This window comes from Lonchura striata, chromosome 3, assembly GCF_050655825.1.
Source record: "Lonchura striata isolate lonStrDom1 chromosome 3, ASM5065582v1, whole genome shotgun sequence".
Lineage (NCBI taxonomy): Eukaryota > Metazoa > Chordata > Aves > Passeriformes > Estrildidae > Lonchura > Lonchura striata.
The window spans coordinates 1,509,442-1,536,917 of record NC_140705.1 but is presented as its reverse complement, the minus strand read 5'-3'; the positions used below and the strand labels follow the sequence as shown (position 1 = coordinate 1,536,917).

General features: G+C 59.0%; 1 protein-coding gene across 1 annotated transcript; it reads left to right on the top strand.

Moving 5' to 3' along the window:
- On the top strand, positions 1-27,097 carry SCARA5 (scavenger receptor class A member 5). Its single transcript, XM_085574262.1, has 9 exons — positions 1-155; positions 2,078-2,193; positions 6,053-6,181; positions 9,402-10,070; positions 14,837-14,917; positions 19,032-19,130; positions 22,139-22,192; positions 24,564-24,764; positions 26,550-27,097. Exons 2-9 carry the CDS (start codon positions 2,082-2,084, stop codon positions 26,684-26,686), a joined length of 1,482 nt encoding a protein of 493 aa, XP_085430388.1. The 5' UTR covers positions 1-155; positions 2,078-2,081; the 3' UTR covers positions 26,687-27,097.
- The last annotated feature ends 379 nt before the right edge of the window (positions 27,098-27,476 follow it).

The following is a 27,476-nucleotide window of genomic DNA, read 5'->3' as shown; positions in this document are numbered from 1 at the left end:
ACCCCGCACCCATGGGCGGCTGCCGGGCCCCGCCGCGGCCCCGGGGGGCTCCTCGCCGTCCTGAGCCCCCGGTACCGGCCGGCACCGGCGGGGCGCAGCCCCGGGACTGAGGGAACCCCGGGAAGAGGCCACGGGAGGCTCGGGAATTCCCGCGGGTGAGCGGGGAACGGGGCGGGGGGACACGGAGCGCCGGGAGGGGAGCGGGCTGCGGGAGCCCCGAGAGCCGGCGGCGGCGGAGAGGGAGATGCTCCGGGTCTCCCGGGGGAATCCCTCTGTCCCCGTTCTCCCGGGATGCTCCAGCACCGAATTCCTGTGTCCCGGTTCTCCCCAAATTCCTGTGTCCCAGTTCTCCCCGAATTCCTGTGTCCCCGTTCTCCCGGGATGCTCCTGTCCTTAATTCCTGTGTCCCGGTTCTCCCCAAATTCCTGTGTCCCGTTTCTCCTGGGATGCTCCAGTCCCAAATTCCTGTGTCCCGGTTCTCCCAGGATGCTCCAGTCCCGAATTCCTGTGTCCCGGTTCTCCCGGGATGCCCCTGTCCCGAATTCCTGTGTCCCGGTTCTCCCCGAATTCCTGTGTCCCGGTTCTCCCCGAATTCCTGTGTCCCGGTTCTCCCGGGATGCTCCAGTCCTGAATTCCTGTGTCCCGGTTCTCCCCGAATTCCTGTGTCCCGGTTCTCCCGGGATGCTCCAGTCCTGAATTCCTGTGTCCCGGTTCTCCCCGAATTCCTGAGTCCCGGTTCTCCCGGGATGCTCCTGTCCCAAATCCCTCTGTCCCAGTTCCCCCTGTCCTGGTGGTCCTGGTTCCTGTCCCAGTTCCTATCCCAGTTCCTATCCCAGTTCCCATCCCAGTTCTCCCTGTCCCGGTTCCTGTCCCAGTTCCTATCCTGGTTCTTATCCCGGTTCTCCCTGTCCCGGTTCTCCCTGTCCCAGTTCTTCCTGTCCCAGTTCTCCCTGTCCCGGTTCCTATCCCGGTTCTCCCTGTCCCGGTTCTCCCTGTCCCGGTTCCTATCCCGGTTCCTATCCCGGTTCCTATCCCGGTTCTCCCTGTCCCAGTTCCTATCCCAGTTCCTATCCCGGTTCCTATCCCGGTTCTCCCTGTCCCGGTTCCTATCCCGGTTCTCCCTGTCCCGGTTCTCCCTGTCCCAGTTCCATCCTGGTTCCTGTCCCGGATCCCCTGTCCCGGGACAATCTCTGCATCCCATTTCCACAGGGATGCTCCTGCCCCCATCCCAGGGATCAGCTCGACGATCCCGGGGTGATCCAAATCCACCCTTGGACACTCCCTGGGATTCTCTGGGAATTCCAGCCCAGCCGGGAATTCCTTCCCAAGATCCCACAATCCCAAGCTCCCCTTTCCCACTGGGAATTCCATTCCCTGGCTCCTGCCCCTCCAACCCTTCCCCAAATTCCAGTTCTCCTGGAGCCCCTTGGGGATCGGGAAGCGGCTCCAAGGATTCCCTGGATCCTTCCCCGATCCAGGGGAACATTCCCGGCTCTCTGGAGCAGCTCCGTGCTCTCCTCTCCAGCTCCATGTCCCGCTGATTTTGGGATCCGGGAGCTGTGGGTGGGCGCTCACCTGCCCCATCCCGATGCTGGATTGGGACTGGGATTGGGACTGGAACTGGGATTGGGATCGGGACTGGGATTGGGAATGGGATTGGGTCGGGAATGGGAATGGGACGGGGATTGGGACTGGGATAGAGACTGGGATTGGGACTGGGATTGGGACTGGGATTGGGACTGGGATTGGGAATGGGATTGGGACTGGGATTGGGACTGGGATTGGGAATGGGATTGGGTCTGGGGTTGGGAATGGGACGGGGATTGGGACTGGGATTGAGACCGGGATTGCGACTGGAACTGGGTCTGGGATTGGGAATGGGACGGGGATTGGGACTGGGATTGGGACTGGGATGGGGACTGGGATTGGGACTGGGATTGGGACTGGGGCTGGGATGGGGACTGGGATTGGGACTGGGATTGGGACTGGGATTGGGACTGGGATTGGGACTGGGGCTGGGATGGGGACGGGGATGTCCCAAGGCCCAGCTCCGTGGGACATTCCCATTTTTCTCCAGCGGGATGGAGAGCAAGGCCGTGGATCTCCACACCTTCTCGGAGTGGGAGAACGGATCCGTCCTGGAGGAGCCCTTGGAGCGACGGAGCCTCTCCAAGATGAACCTCTGCGAGGACGGTGAGGGCGGATCCGCCTCGGGATCCACCTGGGGATCTACCCGTGCATCCACCCCTGGATCCACCCCTGGATCTGCCTCTGGATCCACCTCTGGATCCATCTCGAGGGATTTTTATGGAATTTGGGGATGGAAAAGGGAAGGGAGACCCTTCCTGGAGTCCTGAATTCCCAGTGAAGCCACTGGATCCCAAAATTCCTTCTCCAGGAGGAATCAGGATGGATCCAATCCCAGGCTGGGAGAGCCGGGAATGTTCTCCTGGATCAGGGAAGGATCCAGGGAATCCTTGGAGCCGCTTCCCGATCCCCAAGGGGCTCCCGGAGAGCTGGAATTTGGGGAAGGGCTGGAGGGGCAGGAGCCAGGGAATGGAATTCCCAGTGGGAAAGGGCAGCTTGGGATTTTGGGATCTTGGGCAGGAATTCCCGGCTGGGAGAGCGGGGAAGATCTGGCTGAGCTGGGAACATCCAGCTCCGGATAAATTCCACCTGGGAATGCTCCAAGGGGCTCATGGAGCTGATTCCAGGGGGAGCTGTGGGGGTAAGGACAGCTTTGGATCCGGAGGGAGAATTCCCCATCCAGGAAATCCCCGAGTATTGATCCCAATCCCAAAAGCTGATGTCCCTGCTCCTGCCCCTTCCCAGCTTCCCGATCCTGCTGTTCCCATCCCTTCAGCTGGAAAAGCCGGGAGGGAAGAGCCGTAGCCCCCCGGGACCGATCCCAGAATTCCCAACAAACCCCTGGCCCTGGGAAAGGCTGGAGGTGCCTCCCTGGCTCCGGGATTTTGACGGAATTCCGCTTGGAATTCTCGGGGCTCATCCCAGGGAGAGGTCTCTGGAGCGGGATTTCTGGGATGGGGCCGGAGCGAAGCCATCCCTGAGGGTGGGACCACCCGGATCTGCCCGAATTCCTGGAAAATTCCCACCGGGAAGGGCGAGGACCCATCGGGAGCGCGATCCAAACCTTCTGCTGGGCCAGGAATCAACATCCCTGGAACTTCCCAGGGTTTCGGGGACCCCAAATCCCGGAATCCCGGTTGTTCTCCTCCTCCCGCTCCCTGGAGCCTGGGCAGGGGCAGGAAATGTTCGCTTTCCCTTGGATCCCGGCCGCGCTTCCAAGGGCCGGGAATGGGAGCGGGCGGATCGGGGCGCCCCGGGAGCCGCTGGAAGTGGGAAAGGTCGGGAAAACCTCGGCGCCCTCCTCACCCCGCGGCTCCAGGAATCCCGGGCGGGGAGCGGGGGATGAGATCCAGCTGGAGCATCCCGGATCCCGCCTGAGCCGCCTTCCCTGGGGATCGTTCCCTGGATCCGTCCCGGAGCTTCCAAAGCCGGGCTGAGTTTCGGGATCCGCCCACCGTGACCCTTTCCCGGCTGGAGGCTTTTCCAGCCGTCCCCGTTTTCCCGGGATGGACAGCGCTGGAGCTCGGGAAGGACAGGGGGAAGGGTCCCTGGAATTCTGGGGTCTCCCCATCCGTGGGTTCCATCGCCGGAATCCCAGGGAGCAGCGAGATCCCACTGGGATGGGGCGAGGTCCCAGCTGGGCATTCCCAGCAGGAACGGGCCAGGCTGGGAATTGCCTTGGGATGGGATCCCAAATCCCAGCAGGGAAGGGATCCCAAATCCCAATGGGAATGGAATCCCAAGTCCCAGCAGGAATGGGCCAGGCTGGAGCTGGGAATTGCCTTGGGATGGGATCCCAAATCCCAGCAGGGATGGAATCCCAAATCCCAATGGGAATGGAATCCCAAGTCCCAGCAGGAATGGGCCAGGCTGGAGCTGGGAATTGCCACGGGATGGGATCCCAAATCCCAGCAGGGAAGGGATCCCAAATCCCAGTGGGAATGGGCCAAGCTGGAGCTGGGAATTGCCTTGGGATGGAATCCCAAATCCCAGCAGGGATGGAATCCCAAATCCCAATGGGAATGGAATCCCAAGTCCCAGCAGGAATGGGCCAGGCTGGAGCTGGGAATTGCCACGGGATGGGATCCCAAATCCCAGCAGGGAAGGGATCCCAAATCCCAGTGGGAATGGGCCAAGCTGGAGCTGGGAATTGCCTTGGGATGGAATCCCAAATCCCAGCAGGGATGGAATCCCAAATCTCAGTGGGAATGGAATCCCAAGTCCCAGCAGGAATGGGCCAGGCTGGAGCTGGGAATTGCCATAGGATGGGATCCCAAATCCCAGCAAGAATGGGCTGGGATGGAGTTGGGAATTGCCTTGGGATGGGATCCCAAATCCCAGCAGGGATGGAATCCCAAATCCCAGCAGGGAATGGGACCCCAAATCCCAGTGGGAATGGGCCAGGCTGGAACTGGGAATTGCCTTGGATGGGATCTCAAGTCCCAGTGGGAATGAGATCCCAAATCCCAGCAGGAATTCTCCAGGCTGGAGCTGGGAATTGCCTCGGATGGGATCCCAAATCCCAGTGGGAATGGGATCCCAAATCCCAGTGGGAATGGGCCGGGCTGGAGCTGGGAATTGCCTTGGGATGGGATCCCAAATTCCAGTGGGAATGGGCCAGGCTGGAGCTGGGAATTGCCATGGAATGGGAGCCCAAATTCCAGTGGGAATGGGCCAGGCTGGAGCTGGGAATTGCCATGGAATGGGAGCCCAAATTCCAGTGGGAATGGGCCGGGCTGGAGTTGGGAATTGCCACAGGATGGGATCCCAAATCTCAGTGGGAATGGGATCCCAAATCCCAGCAGGGTTGAGATCCCAAATCCCAGCAGGAATTCTCCAGGCTGGAGCTGGGAATTGCCTTGGGATGGGATCCCAAAGCCCAGTGGGAATGGGATCCCAAATCCCAGTGGGAATGGGATCCCAAATCCCAGCGGGAATGGGATCCCAAATCCCAGCGGGAATGGGATCCCAAAGCCCAGTGGGAATGGGATCCCAAATCCCAGTGGGAATGGGATCCCAAATCCCAGCGGGAATGGGCCGGGCTGGATCCGGCCGTGGATCAGCGCTGTGTCCATCCGGGAGGTTTGGATTTGGGGTCCTGTGGGATGAGGGGCTCTGGGTCGGAGCCTTGGAGCTCCGAGGAGCACAAAACACCCGGATGGAGGCTCCAGGTGGGAATTCCGGCCTTGTCCTCCATCTTCCATTGGTGTCTCCTTGGGGAAGCTCGGATTGGGGCAGGGCGAACCCGGGCGGTGCTGCTGGGGCTGGAATGGGAGTGCTGGGAAAACTGATCCCAAAAATCCCAGAAATCCTGCCCGGATCCAGCAGGGAACTTTGGGTGGGAAGAGACCTTCAAACTCTTCCCATTCCATGGGCAGGGACACTTCCCACCATCCCAGGGTGATCCAAGCCCATCCCACCTTTCCTTGGGCATTTCCAGGGATCCTCTGGGAATTCCAGCCCAGCCGGGAATTCCTGCCCAAGATCCCACAATCCCAAGCTCCCCTTTCCCACTGGGAATTCCATTCCCTGGCTCCTGCCCCTCCAGCCCTTCCCCAAATTCCAGCTCTCCTTTCCCTCTGGAAAAGGCTCCAAGGATTCCCTGGATCCTTCCCCAATCCAGGGGAACATTCCCGGCTCTCCCAGCCTGGCATTGGATCCATCCCCATCCCGATTCCTCCTGGAGAAGGAATTTCGGGATCCAGGGGTTTCACTGGGAATTCGGGACTCTGGGAAGTGTCTCCCTTCCCTTTTCCATCCCCGAATTCCATAAAATCCCTCGGGATGGATCCTGAGCATCCTCGATCCCAGAATTCCCAACTCCTCCCGCTATCCCAGGTTTCTCCAATGCCACCCAACCTTTCCTTGGACTCTTCCAAGGGCGGAGCCCCTTGTTCCTCCCCGGGGATGATCCCAGCCCTTCCCGCGGCATTCCCGTGACGCCGTGTCCCGCTCCGTCCCGCAGATCCCGGCCGGAGGACGGGACCCTCGGGATGCTGCGGCCGGATGGGCTCCGTGGCGGCGCTGAGATATTCCGTGGTGGGACTTTACCTCCTGGCGCTCCTCATCCTGGTGGGAATCTTCATCCTGGCAGGTGAGGCTGGCCCGCCTCTTCCCGGGATGCTCCCAGGAGATTCCACGGCCTTGGAATCCCTGCCCGGGAGGGTTTTCCGGGTTCGTGCGGGGAGGGGAAAATTGGGATCCAGCAGGAAAAAGAAAAAAAAAATAAGAAACAACAAAAAAAGAACAAAAAAAACCAAGCACCAAAAAAAACCTCCCAAAACTCATAAAAAAACCCAAAGAATCTAAAAAAAAATAAATACTCCCCAAAAAAATTGAAAATCCCCCAGAATTTGAAAAAAGCTCAAAACCCCATAAAAAAGTCAAAGAATTAAGAAAAGATTTAAAAATCCCCCCAAAATTTGAAAAAAATCCCTCAAAAACACCAGAAACTCATTAAAAAAATCAAAGAATTAAAAAAAATCAAAAAAATCCTTTAAAAATCCCAAAAAATTGAAAAAATCACAAAAAACCTGTTAAAAAGTCAAATAATTTAAAAAAATCCAAAACAATCCCAAACCCCATTGAAAAACCTACAAAATTTTGAAAAAAATCCCAAAAAAAACCCCAACTCTATAAAAAAGCCAAATAATTAAAAAAAAAAAGAAAAAACAACCGCAAAACCCATAAAAAACCCCAAAGAATTTGAAGTAATCCCAAAAATTCCAGCTGTAGCCCCCAGTCCTGGGATCTCCTTGATGGGCTGGAATCGCCGCTTCCATGGATCCGCCCGTCCTTCCCGGAGTTTATCCCGTTATCCGCGGCAGGAAGGGATGCGAATCCCACTCTTTTCCATCCCCAAATTCCCCCCAGCTGCTCTCCGAGGGCTGGGAACGGCCGGATAAGATTTTCCTGGAATTCTGGGGCCTCTCCGATGTTGTTTGGATGTTGTTGTTGTTGTTGGCCGGAGGATCCCGGAGCCGGGGATGTCGCGGATCCAGGAAAAGCTCCGGGCCAGGAATAACAACAACAACCACCTCTGGCGCCGGGAATCTCCCAGTTCCCCAATTCCCAGCTCCAGGAAAACCCCGGGAGAAGCACCTCACTCCCGGCTTGTCGCCCGGAATCTTGGAAAAGGGGAGCAGAGGGAAGAGGGAAAAGGTCGCCGTGGTTTTCTGGAAGTTTGGGATTTTATGCCGAGCCTCGGGATTTGGAAGCGGCCGAGTGCCGGGATTTGGAGCTGGGGACATGCAGAGGGTTTATCCCGGCTGGAAAACCACCGGGATGGGGTGGGATAAAGGAGAACCACAGGGAGGCAGCCCCAGCTCGCCCTGGGAAAACCGGGAATGTTCATGGACACCTTGCATGCCGGAGGGATCGGATTTCCCATGGAAAATCCCTTCCCGGGCTCCCGGAGGCAGACACGGAGCCGGGAATTTCTCTCCCGCCCGAGGGGAAGGGGCTTGGAAAGATGCAGGGAATCATGGAATGGTTCCGGTGGGAAGGGTCTCAGATTCCACAGGGATGCTTCCCACTATCCCAGGCTGCTCCAAGCCCCGGCCAAACGGTCCTGGAATGTTTTGGAGTGGGTTTTTGGCCGGGAATTTTTTGGAATCCAGCTAGGGCATGTGATCTTCCTTGGAAAAGAGGTTGGGAAAAGGGTCAGCGCCACAAATCCAAGGAAATGCCCCGGAGCAGCGGGAATGGGACGTTTTGCCCCCGGAGCTGGAGTTTCCCACAGGGAATTCAGGCGGTTCAGTGGCCCCTGGGAATTCACATTCCCTGAATCCCTACCCCTGGTCCCCCCCAATCCACTAAAAACCCTCTGAGGCTGCAGCTGGGACTCCCATCTCCAACTTTTTCATGGAATCGTGGAATTGTTGAGGTTGGAAAACCCTTTGGACCCCGTGGAGTTCAGCCAGTGTCCCCAGTGCCACACCCACACGGATTTAAATCCCTACGGGAACAGGGACTCCACCCCTGCACGACCTTTTCCAGGAGGGAATTGTTCCTCATTCCACCCTCAACATTCCCTGGAAAAACTCGGGACTGTTCTCTCTGGTGATTCATGAGTAACAACAAAATCCCAAAAATCCCAGAGTTTTCTCCAGGGAATGTTTCTCCCTGTAGTTTTCCATCCTTCCCCTGGGATCTGTTCCAGCTGAGCCCCCCCTGCCAATCCCTCAGATCCTTCCCGGGAATGCCGGGGCCAAACTGGGATGGGCAGAGAGAACCGAACCTCGCCCTGTCCCAGCAGGAGAATCCCAGCCAGAATTCCGGGACAAACCGTGGGATTTGGGAACAGGGATTGGAAAAATTCCTGCAAGAAGCTGATTCCAGCTTGGACAGGGCTTGGAGGGACAGGGCGAGGTGTCGGGGATGGGATGGATGGGATGGGATGGGATGGGGTGGGATGGGATGGGATGGGATGGGATGGGATGGGATGGGATGGGATGGGATGGGATGGGATGGGAAGGGATGGGGTGGGATGGGATAATGGGATGGGGTGGGGTGGGATGGGATGGGATGGGATGGGATGGGGTGGGATGGGATGGGATGGGATGGGATGGGATGGGATGGGATGGGGTGGGATGGGATGGGATGGGATGGGATGGGATGGGATGGGATGGGATGGGATGGGATGGGATGGGATGGGGTGGGATGGGATGGGGTGGGATGGGATGGGATGGGATGGGATGGGATGGGATGGAAGGTCCCTTCCCACCCAAACCATTCCAGGATCCTCTGGAGCTGCCGGGGTGGCTCCGGGCTGAGGTTCCCAGCAGGCAAATCCCATGGGATGCAGCTCCAAGGGATCGAAGGAAAACCCTGAGCTCCAGGGAATCCTTGGAGCCGCTTCCCGATCCCCAAGGGGCTCCGGGAGAGCTGGAATTTGGGGAAGGGCTGGAGGGGCAGGAGCCAGGGAATGGAATTCCCAGTGGGAAAGGGGAGCTTGGGATTTTGGGATCTGGGGAAGGAATTCCCGGCTGGGCTGGAATTCCCAGAGAATCCCTGGCAGTGCCCAAGGAAAGTTGGGATGGGCTTGGAGCAGGCTGGGATCATGGGAAGTGTCCCTGTCCGGGTGGAGCGGGATGAGCTTTGCGGTTCCTTCCCAGCCAAACCATCCCAGGACCCTCCAGCCCTTCTCCACCTCCCAACCTCCTCCTCCAGCCTTGGATCCCAGGAGGGGCCGGCGGGAGGAACCTTCGGGGCTGGAGATTCCACCCGCAGGCCCCGAGGAACCGGGAACGTCCTCGGGAGGAGCCGGCACCCAAGGGTTCCTCCTGACCTCCCGCCGCTCTCCTCCTCCGCAGCGTCCCGGCCCCAGGAGAACCGCGAGGACCTCCAGGTTCTGCTGGGGAACGTCCAGCGGCTCAACGAGACCTTCCGGGACCTGCAGCTGCTGCACGCGCCGCCCCAGGGGGACCTCCTGGAGCACATCTGGAGGCTGCAGGACCTCCTGCAGAACCACTCGGACTCGCTGTCGCTGCTGGGCGGCTCGCTCCGCCGGCTGGAGGAGCTCCTGTGGGACCTCCAGGGCCAGGCCGGCCGGGCGGAGCGGTCGGTGGCCCGGCTGCGCGACTCGCTGGCCCAGCAGGGCGAGGCGGCCCGGCTGGAGCTGTCGCGGCTCTCCGTGGACGCCAACAGCAGCCGGCTGCTCCTGGAGCACCACCAGCACCTCCTGGGCCACCTGGGCGGGCGGCTGGACGCCCTGGGCGAGCAGGTGGCGGCGTTGGCCGTGGCCGCGGATTCCATGAACCGCAGCCTCTCCTACGACGTCCTCCTGCAGAATTCCCGGCTGCGGGACCTGCGGGAGCTCCTGGGCGACGCCAGCGCGGACGGGCGGCGGCTGCGGGCGCGGCAGGCGGCCACGGAGCGGCAGCTGAGGCTGGAGCTGGCCCTGCTCAACAACGTCACCGAGGAGCTGCGCCTGAAGGACTGGGAGCATTCCGCGGCGCTCCGGAACCTCTCCGTCGTCCGCGGTGAGCGCCGGCAGCGGGCTGGGATGGGGATGGTGGGATGGGTGCTCCTGTGGGATGGGTCTGTGCGGGGCTCGGTGCGTCAGGGGTTGGAGGATTGTGGAGTTGTTGAGGTTGGAGAAGATCTCCAGGGTCGTGCATTCCCGCTGGTTGCGGTCACTGGTCAGTGTCCTCCCAAATCCACGTGGATTTTAATCCCGCCAGGGATGGGGACTCCAAACCGCCCGGGGCCTGTTCCAATCCTTCCCAGCCCTTTCCAGGAAGGAATTGTTCCCAATATCCAACTAAACCTTCCCTGGCCCAGCCAGAGGCTGTTTCCTCATCCTGTTCCTGGTTCTCAGGAGCAGATCCTGACTCCCACCTGGATCCAACTTTTCATGGAGTTGTGGAGAGGGAAAAGGTCCCCCCGAGCCTCCTTTGCTCCAGGCTGAGCCCCTTCCCAGCTCCCTCAGGAACTCTCCATTCCCTTCCCAGCTCCCTCAGGAACTCTCCAGCCCCTTCCCAGCTCCCTCAGGAACTCTCCATTCCCTTCCCAGCTCCTCAGGAACTCTCCATTCCCTTCCCAGCTCCCTCAGGAACTCTCCATTCCCTTCCCAGCTCCCTCAGGAACTCTCCAGCCCCTTCCCAGCTCCTCAGGAACTCTCCATTCCCTTCCCAGCTCCTCAGGAACTCTCCATTCCCTTCCCAGCTCCTCAGGAACTCTCCATTCCCTTCCCAGCTCCTCAGGAACTCTCCAGCCCCTTCCCAGCTCCCTCAGGAACTCTCCAGCCCCTTCCCAGCTCCCCCAGCCCCTCCTGGGGCTCCGTTCCCTTCCCTGGACACGCTCCAGCCCCTCCAGGTCTCTCCGGTCGGGAAGGTTCCAGATCCGCTCCCATCCATCCCAAGCTTCCCTCCAAGATGCCGGAAAAACCAACTCCCCCCATCCCATCTTCTCCACCTTTCCCACCCTCAGCTCTTCCCAAATCCCGGATTAGTTTGGGTGGGAAGGGCCCTTAACTCCCCTCCTGTTCCAACTCCAACACCTTCCACCACCCCAGGGTGCTCCCAGCCCTGTCCAGCCCGGCCTTGGGCACTTCCAGGGATCCAGGGACAGCCACGGCTGCTCTGGGAACGCTGTGCCAGGGAGGGGGAACCCCATGGAGAAACTCAGGAGATCCCGGTGGGAGCTCCGGGGCGGAGCCGGAGGCTGGGAGCAGCTCCTGTCCCATTTCCCACCTGTTGCACCTGCGGACGCTGGAGCTCATTCCTGGTGCTTCCAGCTGGAATTCCAAGGAATTCTAAAATTCTAATTCCAATATTCTAAAATATTGGATCCAAGCCTGGCTCAGGCTCGGGATCAGTCCTGCTGGATCGGGATCATCCCCAGGCTCGGGATCATCCCCAGGCTCGGGATGAGTCCTGCTGGATCAGGATGAGTCCTGCTGGATCGGGATCATCCCCAGGCTTGGGATCAATCCCTGCTGGATCGGGATCATCCCCAGGCTTGGGATCAATCCCTGCTGGATCGGGATCATCCCCAGGCTTGGGATCAATCCCTGCTGGATCGGGATCATCCCCAGGCTTGGGATCAATCCCTGCTGGATCAGGATCATCCACAGGATCCGGATCAGTTCCTGCTGGATCAGGATCATCCCCAGGCTCGGGATTAATCCCCACTGGATTGGGATCAGTCCCTGCTGGATTGGGATCATCCCCAGGCTCGGGATGAGTCCTGCTGGATCAGGATCATCCACAGGATCCGTATCAGTTCCTGCTGGATCAGGATCATCCCCACTGGATTGGGATCAGTCCCTGCTGGATTGGGATCATCCCTGCTGGATCAGGATCAGTCCCTGCTGGATTGGGATCAGTCCCTGCTGGATCAGGATCAGTCCCTGCTGGATTGGGATCATCCCTGCTGGATCAGGATCAGTCCCTGCTGGATTGGGATCAGTCCCTGCTGGATCAGGATCAGTTCCTGCTGGATTGGGATCAGTCCCTGCTGGATCAGGATCAGTTCCTGCTGGATCAGGATCATCCCCACTGGATCAGGATCAGTCCCTGCTGGATTGGGATCAGTCCCTGCTGGATCAGGATCAATCCCTGCTGGAATTCCAAGGCCGGGGCTGGTGCCAAGGCACTTGTTCCCCTTTTCCAGCTGCTGAGCCGGCGGGGACGGATTCCAGGAGATCCATCCTTTCCCCTGGAATACCAGCAGCTCCCGGGATGCTGTCCCTCATCCCGGGGGATGTTGGCTCCCGATCCCTGTTTCTGGGACTCTGGGATCCCCCTGCCCCCACTGCTTGGACATTTCCCATTTTCCCCACCCCTCGGATCCCGCTTTTCCCTCCTCACCCACCCGTGGGAATGATGTCACCAAGGGTGGGATCCGCCGCGGAGCGCCGGAATCGCGTTATCCCAAAACAAACCCCTCCCCGAGGGCCGGATTTATCAGCCCTGACACATTCCTGGCGTCCCAAACTTCCCTCTCCTCCCATCCCATGGATAATTCCCGGGGCCTCGCGCCCAGCTGGATTCATCCCAGCTCCAGATGTCCTCGGGTGAGTCCGTCGTGTTCCCGGCTGGATTTGGCCGAGCCGTTCCCTCCCTCCCTTTTCCTTCTCCCCGAATCCTCGGCTACCCCGGCCTCCAGATCCCGGATCCTGGAATTGGGCGGTGGCAGCTCGGGAAGGTCCCGAGGATTGCTCCGAGCACCTCCCGCAGCTCGGGAAGGACAACGCCGAGGAGTTTTGGGTCTTGGGAGAATTCCCGGGATCCGTTCGGTGGATCCCTGGGTGGGATGTGCTGGATCCCAGCAGGTCCCAAAGGTGACGGGACATTCCCATCCCTCAGGAGAGGCCTCATCCTGCTGGGATTGGAGGGTGGGGAGCCGGGATGCCACAGGACCGGGATTTCCTGGGATTTCCCAGGAGCTGCGGGGTGGGAAAGCTGGGAATGCTCGGGAGCCTCTCCCAGCTGCCATTCCCAGATTTCCTCCAGCCCGGCTGCTCCCGGTGTCCTGTTCCAAGAGCTGCTCCTGGGATGGGACCATCCCCGGGAGCATTCCAGAAAATCTGCAGCTGCCCCATCCCTGGAAGTGCCAATCCCAGGGTCTGGGATCCATCCCAGGGTCTGGGATCCATCCTGAGGGTCTGGGATCCATCCTGAGGGTCTGGGATCCATCCTGAGAGTCTGGGATCCATCCCAAAGGTCTGGGATCCATCCTGAGGGTCTGGGATCCATCCTGAGGGTCTGGGATCCATCCCAGGGTCTGGGATCCATCCCAAAGGTCTGGGATCCATCCCAGGGTCTGGGATCCATCCCAAAGGTCTGGGATCCATCCCAGGGTCTGGGATCCATCCCGAGGGTCTGGGATCCATTCCAAAGGTCTGGGATCCATCCTGAGAGTCTGGGGTCCATCCCAGGGTCTGGGATCCATCCCAGGGTCTGGGATCCATCCCAAGGCTCTGGGATCCATTCCAAAGGTCTGGGATCCATCCTGAGGGTCTGGGATCCATTCCAAAGGTCTGGGATCCATCCTGAGAGTCTGGGGTCCATCCCAGGGTCTGGGATCCATCCTGAGGGTCTGGGATCCATCCTGAGGGTCTGGGATCCATCCTGAGAGTCTGGGATCCATCCCAAAGGTCTGGGATCCATCCTGAGGGTCTGGGATCCATCCTGAGGGTCTGGGATCCATCCCAGGGTCTGGGATCCATCCCAAAGGTCTGGGATCCATCCCAGGGTCTGGGATCCATCCCAAAGGTCTGGGATCCATCCCAGGGTCTGGGGTCCATCCCAAGGCTCTGGGATCCATCCCAAGATCTGGGATTGATCCCAGGATCTGCGGTCCATTCCCAGGATCTGGAGTCCATCCTTGGAATCTGGAATCCATTCTCTATCCCAAACCATCTCCATCCCGGGATGTTTCCCAGCCTTGATGTTGGTCAGGATCCCACTGCGGATCCCACTGTGGATCCCACTCTGGATCCCACTCTGGATCCCACGGATTCCTACAGAACATTCCCAGATCCCAGTTCCTGATCCATTAAAACACATCCCTGCTCTTCCTGACCCTTTCCCAGCACCCGGAGCCCTGCCTGGAGCTCAGCTCCCCGAGTTCCCGGCTTTTAGGATTTCCCGGGATGGGCGGGAATGACCCTTCCCAGCCTCTCCCTGCCCTGTTCTATCCCAGGAATATTTTTTTCAGCCCCGTTATTTTTCCCTTCCAATTCCTTCTTCCCATTCTGCTGGCTCCCGATTGTTTTCAGCTTTTGGGATTTGACCCTTTGCAGGATGAGGGATAAAACTGGGATCGGGATCTTCTGCGCATTCCTGGGATTTTACCAAAATCCTCCTGTCAATCCTCTCCTCAAGGATCATCTCCAGAATTCCCAGAGGATCACCCCAGCTGGACAAATGGAAAGTGTCCCTGCCCTTGGATGATCCTTAAAATCCTTTCCATGCCCCAAAATTCCAGGATTGTAGGAACACTCCCAAAATGTGTGTTTTCCCTGATTTCTTGCAATGATTTCCTTGGGAATGTCCCAGCTCTTGGTCTAAAGGAAAATTCCCGGAGTCGCGCTCAAGGTGGAGCTCCCGGGTGAATTTTCTTGGTACTTGGGAGCAGGTTGGCAGAATCCGGTTTGGAATTTAAGATCCACAAATCCCGGGAATTTAAAATTGTGGAAAACCGCTCCGGCTGATTTGTCCCAGCTTTCTTGGTGATCCCCGGATCTCCCGCTCCTGCTGCGCGTTCCCGGCTCCGGGATGTGATTCCCGCTGTCTTCCAGGGCCGCCGGGACCCAAAGGAGACCGAGGCACGGAAGGGATGGAGGGACAGCCCGGCCTTCCCGGCCTGCCCGGGCTCCGAGGTAAGGAAAACATTCCCGGCGTCCACAAAACCCCCCAAAATCCCATCCTGAAATAACCCGGCTGATCCAAACCCGATTCCCGGTGATTCCCGACCCGTCCCTTGGCACGTCCCGGCTCCTGAGGGACACGAGGATGGATCTGCTCTCCCGGATCCTGGAACATCCATCCTGGAGGGGAAAAACGTCATGGCCCACCCGGCTCCAGGAAATCCATGGCTGTTATTCCCAGATTTCCAGGGTGTCCCGGCTAGGCTGGAGCAGGAATTCCCAAACGGAGCCTTCCAAGGCACCAGGGCTGGAATTGCTGCTGGATCCCTCCAGCAGATCCCAGGAACCCACCAGAAGGGCCTCGGCTCCGAGATTTTTCCAGAATTTTCTTTTTCCGACGTCAGCGATGCCGATTTTCCCACCCCCCCCTTCTTAATTCCATTGTTTTGGGGAGGAATTCCGTCGGAAGCCACCAGAGGACATTCCCACCCTGAGGAGGGTTGGCTCCAGCTGTTCCTGACTTGAAGGAAAGCTGGGAATGCTGCTCTGCTTCCAGGGGCTGGGAACGGCACGGAGGTGGGGCAGGATCCCCCGGGACAGCTTTGTCCCGCGGAGGTGACGGGATCCATCCCGCCGGGAGCAGGGATCCGCCGGGATCCCGCGGGATGGAGCTCCAGGGCCAGCGCCAGGACCAGATCCAGCTTTGGATTCACATCCAGGTCCAGGAGCAGGTCCAGGCCAAGGTCCAGACCCAGACCCAGATGTGGGTCCAGATCCAATCCCAGACCCAGATGGAGACCCAGATCCAGATCCTGATCCAGACCCAGGGCCAGAACCAGATCCAGACCCAAAACCAGAACCAGATCCAGGCCCAGGCCCACATCCTGCTCCAAATCCAGCTCCAGACCCAGACTCAGAACCAGATCCAGAACCAGATCCAGACCCAGATGCAGATCCAGATCCTGATTCAGATCCAGACGCAGATCCAGGTCAAGGTCCAGATCCAGACCCAGATCCAGATCCAGACCAAGACCCAAAACCAGAACCAGATTCAGTCCCAGGCCCAGATCCTGCTCCAGATCCAGCTCCAGACCCAGACCCAGATACAGATCTAGACCCAGAACCAGAACCAGAACCAGATCTACTTCCAGAACCAGACCCAGACCTAGATCCAGAACCAGACCCTGAACTTGATCCAGAACCAGACCCTGAACTTGATCCCGTCACAGACCCAGAATCAGACCCAGCTCCAGAACCAGACCCAGACCCAGACCCAGACCCAGAACCAGAACCAGACCCAGAAGTTGATCCAGACCCAGATCCAGATCCAGACCCAGACCCAGACCCAGACCCTGAACTTGATCCAGTCACAGACCCAGATCCAGACCCAGACCCAGACCCAGACCCAGATCTAGACCCAGACCCAGAACTTGATCCAGTCACAGTAGACCCAGAACCAGACCCAGATCCAGACCCAGATCCAGACCCAGATCCAGACCCAGATCCAGATCCAGACCCAGATCCAGAACTTGATCCAGACCCTGAACTTGATCCAGACCCAGACCCAGTCCCAGATCCAGACCCAGACCCAGACCCAGACCCAGATCCAGACCCAGATCCAGACCCAGATCCAGATCCAGACCCAGATCCAGAACTTGATCCAGACCCTGAACTTGATCCAGACCCAGACCCAGTCCCAGATCCAGACCCAGACCCAGACCCAGACCCAGATCTAGACCCAGACCCAGAACTTAATCCAGTCCCAGACCCAGATCCAGACCCAGTCCCAGATCTTGATCCAGCCCCAGCCCCAGCTCCAGCTCCATCCCTGGAATCCTGTGCTCCAAGGATTCTGAGGCACCGCGACCTGGCTGGGGCTGCTTTGGGCTCAAACCCTGGGATTTTGGGACCGCTCCTTTCCAGGCCCAGCCCAGCGAGGCAGAGCCAGCCTGGAAATCCGATCTCCCTCGGCCAGCCCCTGCAGCTGCCCCTGTTCCTTCTCCCTCCAGCTGCAATTCCTGGCGCTGACGGACTCGTGGCTGTTTTTCTTGGGTGTAACAACCCTCGGAATTACATTGGCTCTTTTCCTTGGTTTTCCCTTTTTTTCCCCTCATTTTTTTTTCTTATTCAAACAGAAAAACAAAACAATCCCGGGAGGGTTCACCTTCAGGAAGAGTTGCGGGAAGAGCCACAATTTTTTAGGTTTTTTCCTGGAGCTTTTCGGGATGCAGGCACGAGCCTTTGGATCTGAGAAGGTCAGGTTCAGGTGTATCCCTGGAAAATCCCCTTTTCCATGGAAAATTCCCCCTCTTGCCCCTGCCCTGCCAAAATCCAGGTCCTGATCCCTCCTCGGGATGGACACAGCAGGGAAAGGCTGGAGCTGGGGATAATCCCCGTTGGAGCTGGGGCTGGAATTCCTCCTGGAGGATTATTTTCCTTGTAAACCAAAGGAGAATTAGGACTAAAATATTGGATCCAAGCCTGGCTCAGGCTCGGGATCAGTCCTGCTGGATCGGGATCATCCCCAGGCTCGGGATCATCCCCAGGCTCGGGATGAGTCCTGCGGGATCAGGATGAGTCCTGCTGGATCGGGATCATCCCCAGGCTTGGGATCAATCCCTGCTGGATCAGGATGAGTCCTGCTGGATTGGGATCATCCCCAGGCTCGGGATCAGTCCTGCTGGATCAGGATCATCCCCAGGCTCGGGATCAATCCCTGCTGGATTGGGATCATCCCCAGGATCGGGATCATCCCCAGGCTCGGGATGAGTCCTGCTGGATCAGGATGAGTCCTGCCGGATTGGGATCATCCCCAGGCTTGGGATCAATCCCTGCTGGATCGGGATTATCCCCACTGGATTGGGATCAGTCCCTGCTGGATTGGGATCATCCCCAGGCTCGGGATGAGTCCTGCTGGATTGGGATCAGTTCCTGCTGGATTGGGATCATCCCCAGGCTCGGGATGAGTCCTGCTGGATCAGGATCATCCACAGGATCCGGATCAGTCCCTGCTGGATCGGGATCATCCCCAGGCTCAGGATCAATCCCCACTGGATTGGGATCAGTCCCTGCTGGATCAGAATCATCCCCAGGCTCGGGATCATCCCCAGGCTCGGGATCAGTCCCTGCTGGATTGGGATCATTCCCAGGATCAGGATCATCCCCAGGATCAGGATCATCCCCAGGATCGGGATCATCCCCAGGATCGGGATCATCCCCAGGATCGGGATCATCCCCAGGTGCCAGCAGATCCCGTCTCCACCCTGGGCCCACATCTGGATCCAGGTCCAGGTCCCACCTGGGGTCCAGGACTGGATGCAGATGCAGATCCAGGTCCAGATCCAAGTCCAGATGTAGACCCAGATCCAGGTCCAGTTTCAGGATCAGGCCCAGGATCAGACCCACAACTGGATCCAGGTCAAGGTCCAGGAGCAGGACCAGGATCAGGTCCAGGTCCAGGTCCAGGTCCAGGTCCAGGTCCAGGAGCAGATGCAGATCCAGGTCTAGGTCTAGGAGAAGATTTAGATCTAGGTCCAGGAGCAGATCCAGATCCAGGAGAAGATCCAGGTCCAGATCCAGATCCAGGTCCAGGTCTAGGAGCAGATCTAGATCCTGGTCCAGGTCCAGGAGCAGATCCAGGTCCAGGAGCAGATCCAGGTCCAGATCCAGGTCCAGGTCCAGATCCAGATCCAGGTCCAGGTCCAGGTCCAGGTGGGTGGAGGTGACCTCCAAGGTTCGGGTGTGTCCCCTGTGAAGGAATTCCCAAACTCCAGCCCCAGTTCCCACCTCCCAGAGGTTCCATCCACGCCTTTCTCCAGGAAACATCCAACCCCTTGGACAACATGGATTCCGGAGACCTGGGGCTCTCGGGGGACACATCCCGATTCCTTGGGATGGATCCTGGTTTTCCTTCCTTGATCTCCAGCTTTGGAGCCGAGTTCCCCTCCATCCCAGCCAAAGAATGCCCAGGAATTCCTTAGCACCCGGATAAATCCATCCTGGAATCCCAGGGAAGCGCGGGAGAAGGACGAGCCGGAACTCTGGAGTCTCCCGGAGCTCCCGGGCCCGTGGGGATTGCGGAATTCTGCGGGAAGCGGCTGATGGTGTGTCCCGGTGCTCATTCCAGGGATTCCCGGGGAGCGGGGACCGCCCGGCCCGCGCGGATTGAAGGGGGACCCGGGGGAGCTCGGCCCTCGCGGGCCCGCGGGGCCGCGCGGATCGAAAGGTACGGGCGCGGATCCCGGCGGGATCCAGGAGCGGACGGGCTCCGGAGATATCCCGGGATGAGGGGCAGAGCCCTGGGAGCGAGACCCGGGGATCCTCTGGATCAGGAACCACCCGGATCTCCTGGAGGAACGGGAATCCCGACGGTTCCTGCACCGGCAGCAGGGGGAACGGGTGGATTTGGGATGTGCTCCCATTCCGTGGGGCTGCGTGGGGACCTCCCGGGATGTGCTCCCACGCCTGGCTCCGGAAGGGATTTGGGAACCCGGCAGGGATTTGGGAACCTGGCAGGGATTTGGGAACCAGGAACCCGGCAGGGATTTGGGAACCCGGCAGGGATTTGGGAACCCAGCAGGGATTTGGGAACCCGGCAGGGATTTGGGAACCTGGCAGGGATTTGGGAATCCGGCAGGGATTTGGGAACCTGGAAACCCAGCAGGGATTTGGGAACACAGCAGGGATTTGGGAACCCGGCAGTGATTTGGGAATCCAGGAACCTGGCAGGGATTTGGGAACACGGCAGGGATTTGGGAACCCAGCAGGGATTTGGGAATCCAGGAACACGGCAGGGATTTGGGAACACGGCAGGGATTTGGGAATCCGGAAACCCGGCAGGGATTTGGGAACACGGCAGGGATTTGGGAATCCGGAAACCCGGCAGGGATTTGGGAACATGGCAGGGATTTGGGAATCCGGAAACCCAGCAGGGATTTGGGAACCCGGCAGGGATTTGGGAATCCGGCAGGGATTTGGGAACCTGGAACCCGGCAGGGATTTGGGAATAATCTCCTGGCTGTGTTCTGGGGCGTTCCTGGCTCGCTGTGGTTTCCCATCCTCCTGGGAAAACTGTGGGAGTTGGGATTTCCTGGGACACCTGGGATGGGAAATTCCCAGCTGCCGCCGAACCCAGGATTGAAAACCCCAAAATCTGCCCTTTGTGCCCCAAAATTCCTGCTGGGGGGCAGGAAGGGAAAACAGGTTGGGAAGAGCCGGGATTTGTAGGGAGCAGAAACCTGGAGGCGATTGGGATTGGGTCTCCCTTCCTTTTTCCATCCCCAAATTCCATAAAAATCCCGCTGAATGGATTCCAAATGTCTGTGATCCCAGAATCCCGGAATGGTTTGGGATGGGATCCATGGACCTTCAGTCCCATCCCACGATCCCGGGGTGATCCAAATCCACCCTTGGGCACTGCCAGGGATTCTCTGGGAATTCCAGCCCAGCCGGGAATTCCTTCCCCAGATCCCAAAATCCCAAGCTCCCCTTTCCCACTGGGAATTCCATTCCCTGGCTCCTGCCCCTCCAGCCCTTCCCCAAATTCCAGCTCTCCCGGAGCCCCTTGGGGATCGGGAAGCGGCTCCAAGGATTCCCGGGATCCTTCCCCGATCCAGGGGAACATTCCCGGCTCTCCCAGTCCAGCCGATCTCCATGGCCTCCTCTGGAATTTCTCCTTCCGGAGTCGGGATCCCGGAGCTGGAGCAGCTCTGCAGCTGGGGCCTCACCTGAGCGGGGCCATCCCCCTTTTCCTGCTGCCCGAATTTTGGGATCACTCCAGGACAAACCCATTTCCGGGGATCACCCCAACCTCTCTCCGTTTTGGGGAGGAATCCCAGAATTGTCGCTTCCCAATCCCGACTCCTGCTCCGGCATCCCGAGCCCTTCCCGATTCCCGGAGCCGCATCCCTGGCCCCGTTCCCGGCGTTCCCATCTGGATCCCATCAGCTCCGGGCCCTTTCCCCATCCCACACCACCCGCGGGATCAATCCCGCTCTCCCGGAGCCTCCCAGGGACACGGCCGGAATTTCCTGCCCTGCTCCGGTTTTTTGGGATCCTTTCATATCCCACGTTTCCCTTCCTCCCGGATTTTCGGGTGTTGTTTGTTGTTCCTGGAGGCCGGAGCATCCCGGAGCTTTTCCCTGGGATCGGGCCAGGCTTGGCCAAGCCGGGATCAGCGAATCCAAGTCTCCGGTCCCGCCTGGAAAAGCCGGGAATGAGGGAGGAGGAGGCTCCGGCAGAGCCAAGGAATTCACGGGATATTAAATCGGGATTGGGATATTGAATGATTCCCGGGATATTGAATGATTCCCGGGATACTGAATCATTCCCGGGATACAGAATCATTCCCGGGATATTGAATCATTCCCGGGATATCGAATCATTCCTGGGATATTGAATGATTCCCAGGATACAGAATCATTCCTGGGATACAGAATCATTCCCAGAATATTGAATCATTCCCGGGGTACTGAATCATTCCCGGGATATCAAATCGTTCCCGGGATATCAAATCATTCCCGGGATATCGAATCATTCTTGGGATATCGAATCATTCCCGGGATATCGAATCATTCCTGGGATATTGAATCATTCCCGGGATATCGAATCATTCCCGGGATATCGAATCATTCCCGGGATATCGAGTCATTCCCGGGATACTGAATCATTCCCGGGATATCGAATCATTCTTGGGATATCGAATCATTCCCGGGATATCAAATCGTTCCCGGGATATCAAATCCTTCCCGGGATATCGAATCATTCTTGGGATATCGAATCATTCCCGGGATATCGAATCATTCTCGGGATATCAAATCTTTCCCAGGATATCGAGTCATTCCCGGGATATCAAATCTTTCCCGGGATACAGAATCATTCCCAGGCTATTGAATGATTCCCAGGATATTGAGTCATTCCCAGGATATCGAGTCATTCCCGGGATATCAAACAGGCGGGAATGTTTATCCAGCTGCTCCCTGGCATCGCCCTTTTCCACGGATGCCGGCTCGGTGCTTCATCCGGAATTTGGGAATGCCCATCCCTGCCCCCAAACGGGATTTTCCACCCCCAAATCAGGAATTTCACCCCGAAATCCCGGTTTTCGCTGCCCTCCAGGGGATCTGCCCTCAGGAATTCCGGGAGCCGCTGGAATTCCCGGAGGGATTTTGGGATCTCCCGTTTTTTGGGAGCAGGGATGGGGAATCCCAACAATTCCGGCGTTTCTCCCGGCAGGCGAGCGCGGCCCCAAGGGGGACAAGGGGGACGGAGGAGCCGCTGGTGGCGCCGGTGAGTTCCCGGATCCGGGCGGGATTTTTTGGGAATCGGGAGCTGGGAAAACCATCCCGGGGTTCTCCCGCTCGGAGCCGGGGAAGGTGGGAGGGAGAGCGGGAACGGGAAAGGACCGGGAATGGCCGAGGTGTCCATGGTGGCCTTCCGCCATCCCGGGGATGTCGCTCCTTGGGGACATTCCCCAGGGAATTCCAGGGACATCCCACCTTGGGGACATTCCCCATGGAATTCCAGGGACATCCCACCCTGGGGACATTCCCCAGGGAATTCCAGGGACATCCCACCTTGGGGACATTCCCCATGGAATTCCAGGGACATCCCACCTTGGGGACATTCCCCAGGGAATTCCAGGGACATCCCACCCTGGGGACATTCCCCAGGGAATTCCAGGGACATCCCACCCTGGGGACATTCCCCAGGGAATTCCAGGGACATCCCACCCTGGGGACATTCCCCAGGGAATTCCAGGGACATCCCACCTTGGGGACATTCCCCATGGAATTCCAGGGACATCCCACCCTGGGGACATTCCCCATGGAATTCCAGGGACATCCCACCCTGGGGACATTCCCGATGGAATTCCAGGGACATCCCAGCCTGGGGACATTCCCGATGGAATTCCAGGGACATCCCACCCTGGGGACATTCCCGATGGAATTCCAGGGACATCCCACCCTGGGGACATTCCCGATGGAATTCCAGGGACATCCCAGCCTGGGGACATTCCCCATGGAATTCCAGGGATGTCGCTCCTTGGGGACATTCCCCAGGGAATTCCAGGGACATCCCACCTTGGGGACATTCCCAACCACAGCCGGACCTTCCAGGCTGGGAATGTCCCAGAATTCCCTGGGGTGCCTCATCTGGTGCTCCTTCCTCATGGAGAAGCCACGGGAGATGCTCCAGGGTGGGCCAGGAGCATCCCTGGGAGATGCCACCATGGATGGTGCCACCATCCCTTGGGAATGTCGCCATGGATGGTGTCACCATCCCTTGGGAATGACACCATGGATGGTGTCACCATCCCTTGGGAATGACACCATGGATGGTGTCACCATCCCTCGGGAATGTCGCCATGGATGGTGCCACCATCCCTTGGGAATGACACCATGGATGTCACCATCCCTCGGGAATGTCACCATGGATGGTGCCACCATCCCTCGGGAATGTCACCATGGATGCCACCATCCCTTGGGAATGTCGCCATGGATGGTGCCACCATCCCTTGGGAATGACGCCATGGATGGTGTCACCATCCCTTGGGAATGTCGCCATGGATGGTGTCACCATCCCTTGGGAATGTCGCCATGGATGGTGTCACCATCCCTTGGGAATGTCGCCATGGATGTCACCATCCCTTGGGAATGTCGCCATGGATGGTGCCACCATCCCTTGGGAATGACGCCATGGATGGTGTCACCATCCCTTGGGAATGACACCATGGATGTCACCATCCCTCGGGAATGTCGCCATCCCTGGGGATGTCACCATGGATGACATCCCCATGGCTGACATCTCCATGGCCAGTGTCCCCATGGCTGCTGTGCCCATGTCCTCCCCACGGATGTTCTCCCCATGGCTGGTGTCCCCACGGTTGCTGTCCCCATGCATGTCCCCTTCATGGATGTCCTCCCCATGGCTGATATCCCCATGGCTGATGCCCCCGTGGCTGGTGTCCCCACGGATGTTCTCCCCACAGCTGATGTCTTCATGGATGTTCTCCTCATGCATGTTCTCCCCATAAATGTCCTCCCCATGGATGTCCTCCCCATGGCTGCTGTCCCCATTATGTTCTCCCCATGATGTCCTCTCCATGGCTGATATCTTCATGGATGTTCTCCTCATGCATGTTCTCCCCATGGATGTCCTCCCCATGGCTGCTGTCCCCATGATGTTCCCCCCATGATGTTCTCCCCATGGCTGATATCTTCATGGATGTTCTCCTCATGCATTTTCTCCCCATAAATGTCCTCCCCATGGATGTTCTCCCCACGGCTGATGTCCCCACGGATGTTCTCCCATGGATCTCCTCCCCGCGGATGTTCTCCCATGGATGTTCTCCCATGGCTGATGTCCCCACGGATGTTCTCCCATGGATCTCCTCCCCACGGATGTTCTCCCATGGATGTTCTCCCATGGCTGATGTCCCCACGGATGTTCTCCCATGGATCTCCTCCCCATGGATGTTCTCCCCATGGGTTTTCTCCCCATGGATCTCCTCCCCATGGATGTTCTCCCATGGATCTCCTCCCCACGGATGTTCTCCCCATGGATCTCCTCCCCACGGATGTTCTCCCATGGGTTTTCTCCCCATGGATCTCCTCCCCACGGGTGTCCTCCCACGGATCTCCGCCCCGTCCGTCCGCAGGCGCGGCGGTGCCGCGGGAGGGCGCGGTGCGGCTCATGAACGGCTCGGGGCCGCACGAGGGGCGCCTGGAGATCTTCCACCAGCGGCGCTGGGGCTCGGTCTGCGACGACGGCTGGGACGGCCGCGACGGCGACGTGGCGTGCCGCGCGCTCGGCTTCCGCGGCGCCGCCGCCGTCTTCCGCATGGCGCGCTTCGGACAGGGTGCGGCACCGGGAACGGGGACGGGGACGGGGACGGGGACGGGAACGGGGACGGGATCGGGGACGGGATCGGGATGGGGACAGGGAACAGGAATGGGAATGGGAACGGGGGCGGGGACGGGAACGGGAACGGGGACGGGAATGGGACAGGGAACGGGGACGGGACAGGGAACGGGAATGGGAACGGGAACGGGAATGGGTTAGGGGACGGGAACGGGAATGGGAACGGGGACAGGAACGGGGCTGGGAATGGGGTCGGGATGGGGATGGGATGGGATTGGGATTGGGGTGGGATTTGGATTGGGAACAAGATAGGATTGGGATTGGGGTGGGATTGGGATGGGATTTGGATTGGGATGGGATTGGGATTGGAATGGGATTTGGAACAGGATGGGATTGGGAATGGGATTGGGATGGAATCAGGATGGGATTGGGATTGGGGTTGGGATTGGGATGGGATTGGGATGGAATTGGGAATGGGATCAGGAAAGGGATTGAGAACAGGATCGGGAACAGGATTGGGATTGAGGTTGGGGTCAGGATGGGATTTGGATCAGGATTGGGATTGGGATGGGATTGGAATTGGAATTGGGATCGAGATCAGGATCAGGATTGGGATCACGAACGGGATCGGGATTGAGATTGGAGTCGGGATGGGATTGGGGTCAGGGTTGGGATCAGGATTGGGATTGGGATTGGGATCAGGATCAGGGATCTCAGCCCTCTGGGATTCCTGGAATTCCATCCGTGTGGGATGCTGGAACTCGGTGGTGCCCATGTGGAATCCCGGGAATTCTGTGGGTTTCTATGTGGGATCCCAGGAATTCCATCCTTGTGGGATCCCGGAGTCCCGCGGTGTCTGTTTGGGATCCCGGAATCCCGCGGTGTCGGTTTGGGATCCCGAATCCCGCGGTCTCCGTGTGGGATCCTGGCAGATCCCGAGCCCCACGGTGTTGGTTTGGGATCCCAAATCCCGCGGTGTCGGTTTGGGATCTGGAATCCCGCGGTGTCCATGTGGGATCCTGAGCCCTGTGGTGTCGGTTCAGGATCCCATTGGATCCCAAATCCCACGGTGTCCGTGTGGGATCCCATGAGATCCCGAGCCCCGTGGTGTTGGTTTGGGATCTGGAATCCCGTGGTGTCCGTGTGGATTCCCGGTGGATCCCGACCCCCGCGGTGTCAGTTCAGGATCCCATGAGATCCCAAATCCCACGGTCTCCGTGTAGGATCCCATCGGATCCCGAATCCCGCGGTCTCCGTGTGGGATCCCATCAGATCCCAAGCCCCACGGTGTTGGTTTGGGATTGCAAACCCCGTGGTGTCGGTTCAGGATCCCATCGGATCCCAAACCCTGCGGTGTCCGTGTAGGATCCCTGTGGATCCCGAATCCCGCGGTGTCCGTGTAGGATCCCGGTGGATCCCAAACCCCACGGTGTTCGTGTGGGATCCCATCGGATCCCAAACCCTGTGGTGTCCGTGTGGGATCCCTGTGGATCCCGAATCCCACGGTGTTCGTGTGGGATCCCGGTGGATCCCGAATCCCACGGTGTCCATGTGGGATCCCGGTGGATCCCGAATCCCACGGTGTCCATGTGGGATCCCGGTGGATCCCGAATCCCGCAGTGTCCGTTCAGGATCCCATTGGATCCCAACCCCCGCGGTGTCCGTGTGGGATCCCGGTGGATCCCGAATCCCGCGGTGTCTGTGTGGGATCCCGGTGGATCCCGAATCCCGCGGTGTCCGTGTGGGGTCCCGGTGGATCCCGAATCCCGCGGCGTCTCCGCAGGCTCGGGGCAGATCTGGATGGACGACGTCTCCTGCGCCGGCACCGAGGAGTCGCTGCCGCTCTGCCCCTTCTCGGGCTGGGGCCGAACCAACTGCGGCCACGCCGAGGACGCCGGCGTGCGCTGCCGCACCGAGTGACCCCCAAAGCGCCGGAAACACCCGGAAACGCCGGACACACCCCGGAAACGCCGGACACACCCCGGAACCGCCGGAAACACCCCGGAAACGCCGGAAACACCCCGAAACTGGAATGATCCCAAAACTGCCAGAAACACCCCGGAGCCGCTGGAAACACCCCGGAACCGCCGGAAACACCCCGGAAACGCCAGAAACACCCCCAAATCGGGCTGACCCCAAACCAGGAATGGTCCCAAAACCACCAGAAACACCCCGAAACTGCCGGAAACACCCCGGAACGGCCGGAAACACCCCGGAACGGCCGGAAACACCCCGGAACCGCCGGAAACACCCCAGAACGGCCGGAAACACCCCGAAACTGGAACTGACCCCAAACCGGGCTGATCCCAAACCGGGCTGACCCCAAAACCACCGGAAACAACCCGAAACTGGGACTGACCCCAAACCGGGCTGATCCCAAACCGGGCTGACCCCAAAACCACCGGAAACAACCCGAAACTGGGACTGACCCCAAAAAACCGGAATGATCCCAAAACCGCCGGAAACACCCCCAAACCGGGCTGACCCCAAAAACCGGGCTGACCCCAAAAACCGGGCTGACCCCAAACCGGACTGACCCCGAAACCGGGCTGACCCCAAACCGGGCTGACCCCAAACCAGGAATGATCCTGAGAACCGGGCTGACCCCAAACTGGGCTGACCCCAAAACCGCCGGAAACACCCCAAAACTGGGCTGACCCCAAACCGGGAATGATCCTGAGAACCAGGACTGACCCCAAAACCAGACTGA

What these genes read in the sequence shown, in the direction of transcription:
- SCARA5 (XM_085574262.1), top strand. Translation starts at nt 2,082, where the DNA reads ATGGAGAGCAAGGCCGTGGATCTCCACACCTTCTCGGAGTGGGAGAAC. An exon ending in GATGAACCTCTGCGAGGACG is followed by an intron (nt 2,194 to 6,052) that starts GTGAGGGCGGAT and finishes TCCGTCCCGCAG; the next exon opens with ATCCCGGCCGGAGGACGGGA. An exon ending in GGGAATCTTCATCCTGGCAG is followed by an intron (nt 6,182 to 9,401) that starts GTGAGGCTGGCC and finishes CCTCCTCCGCAG; the next exon opens with CGTCCCGGCCCCAGGAGAAC.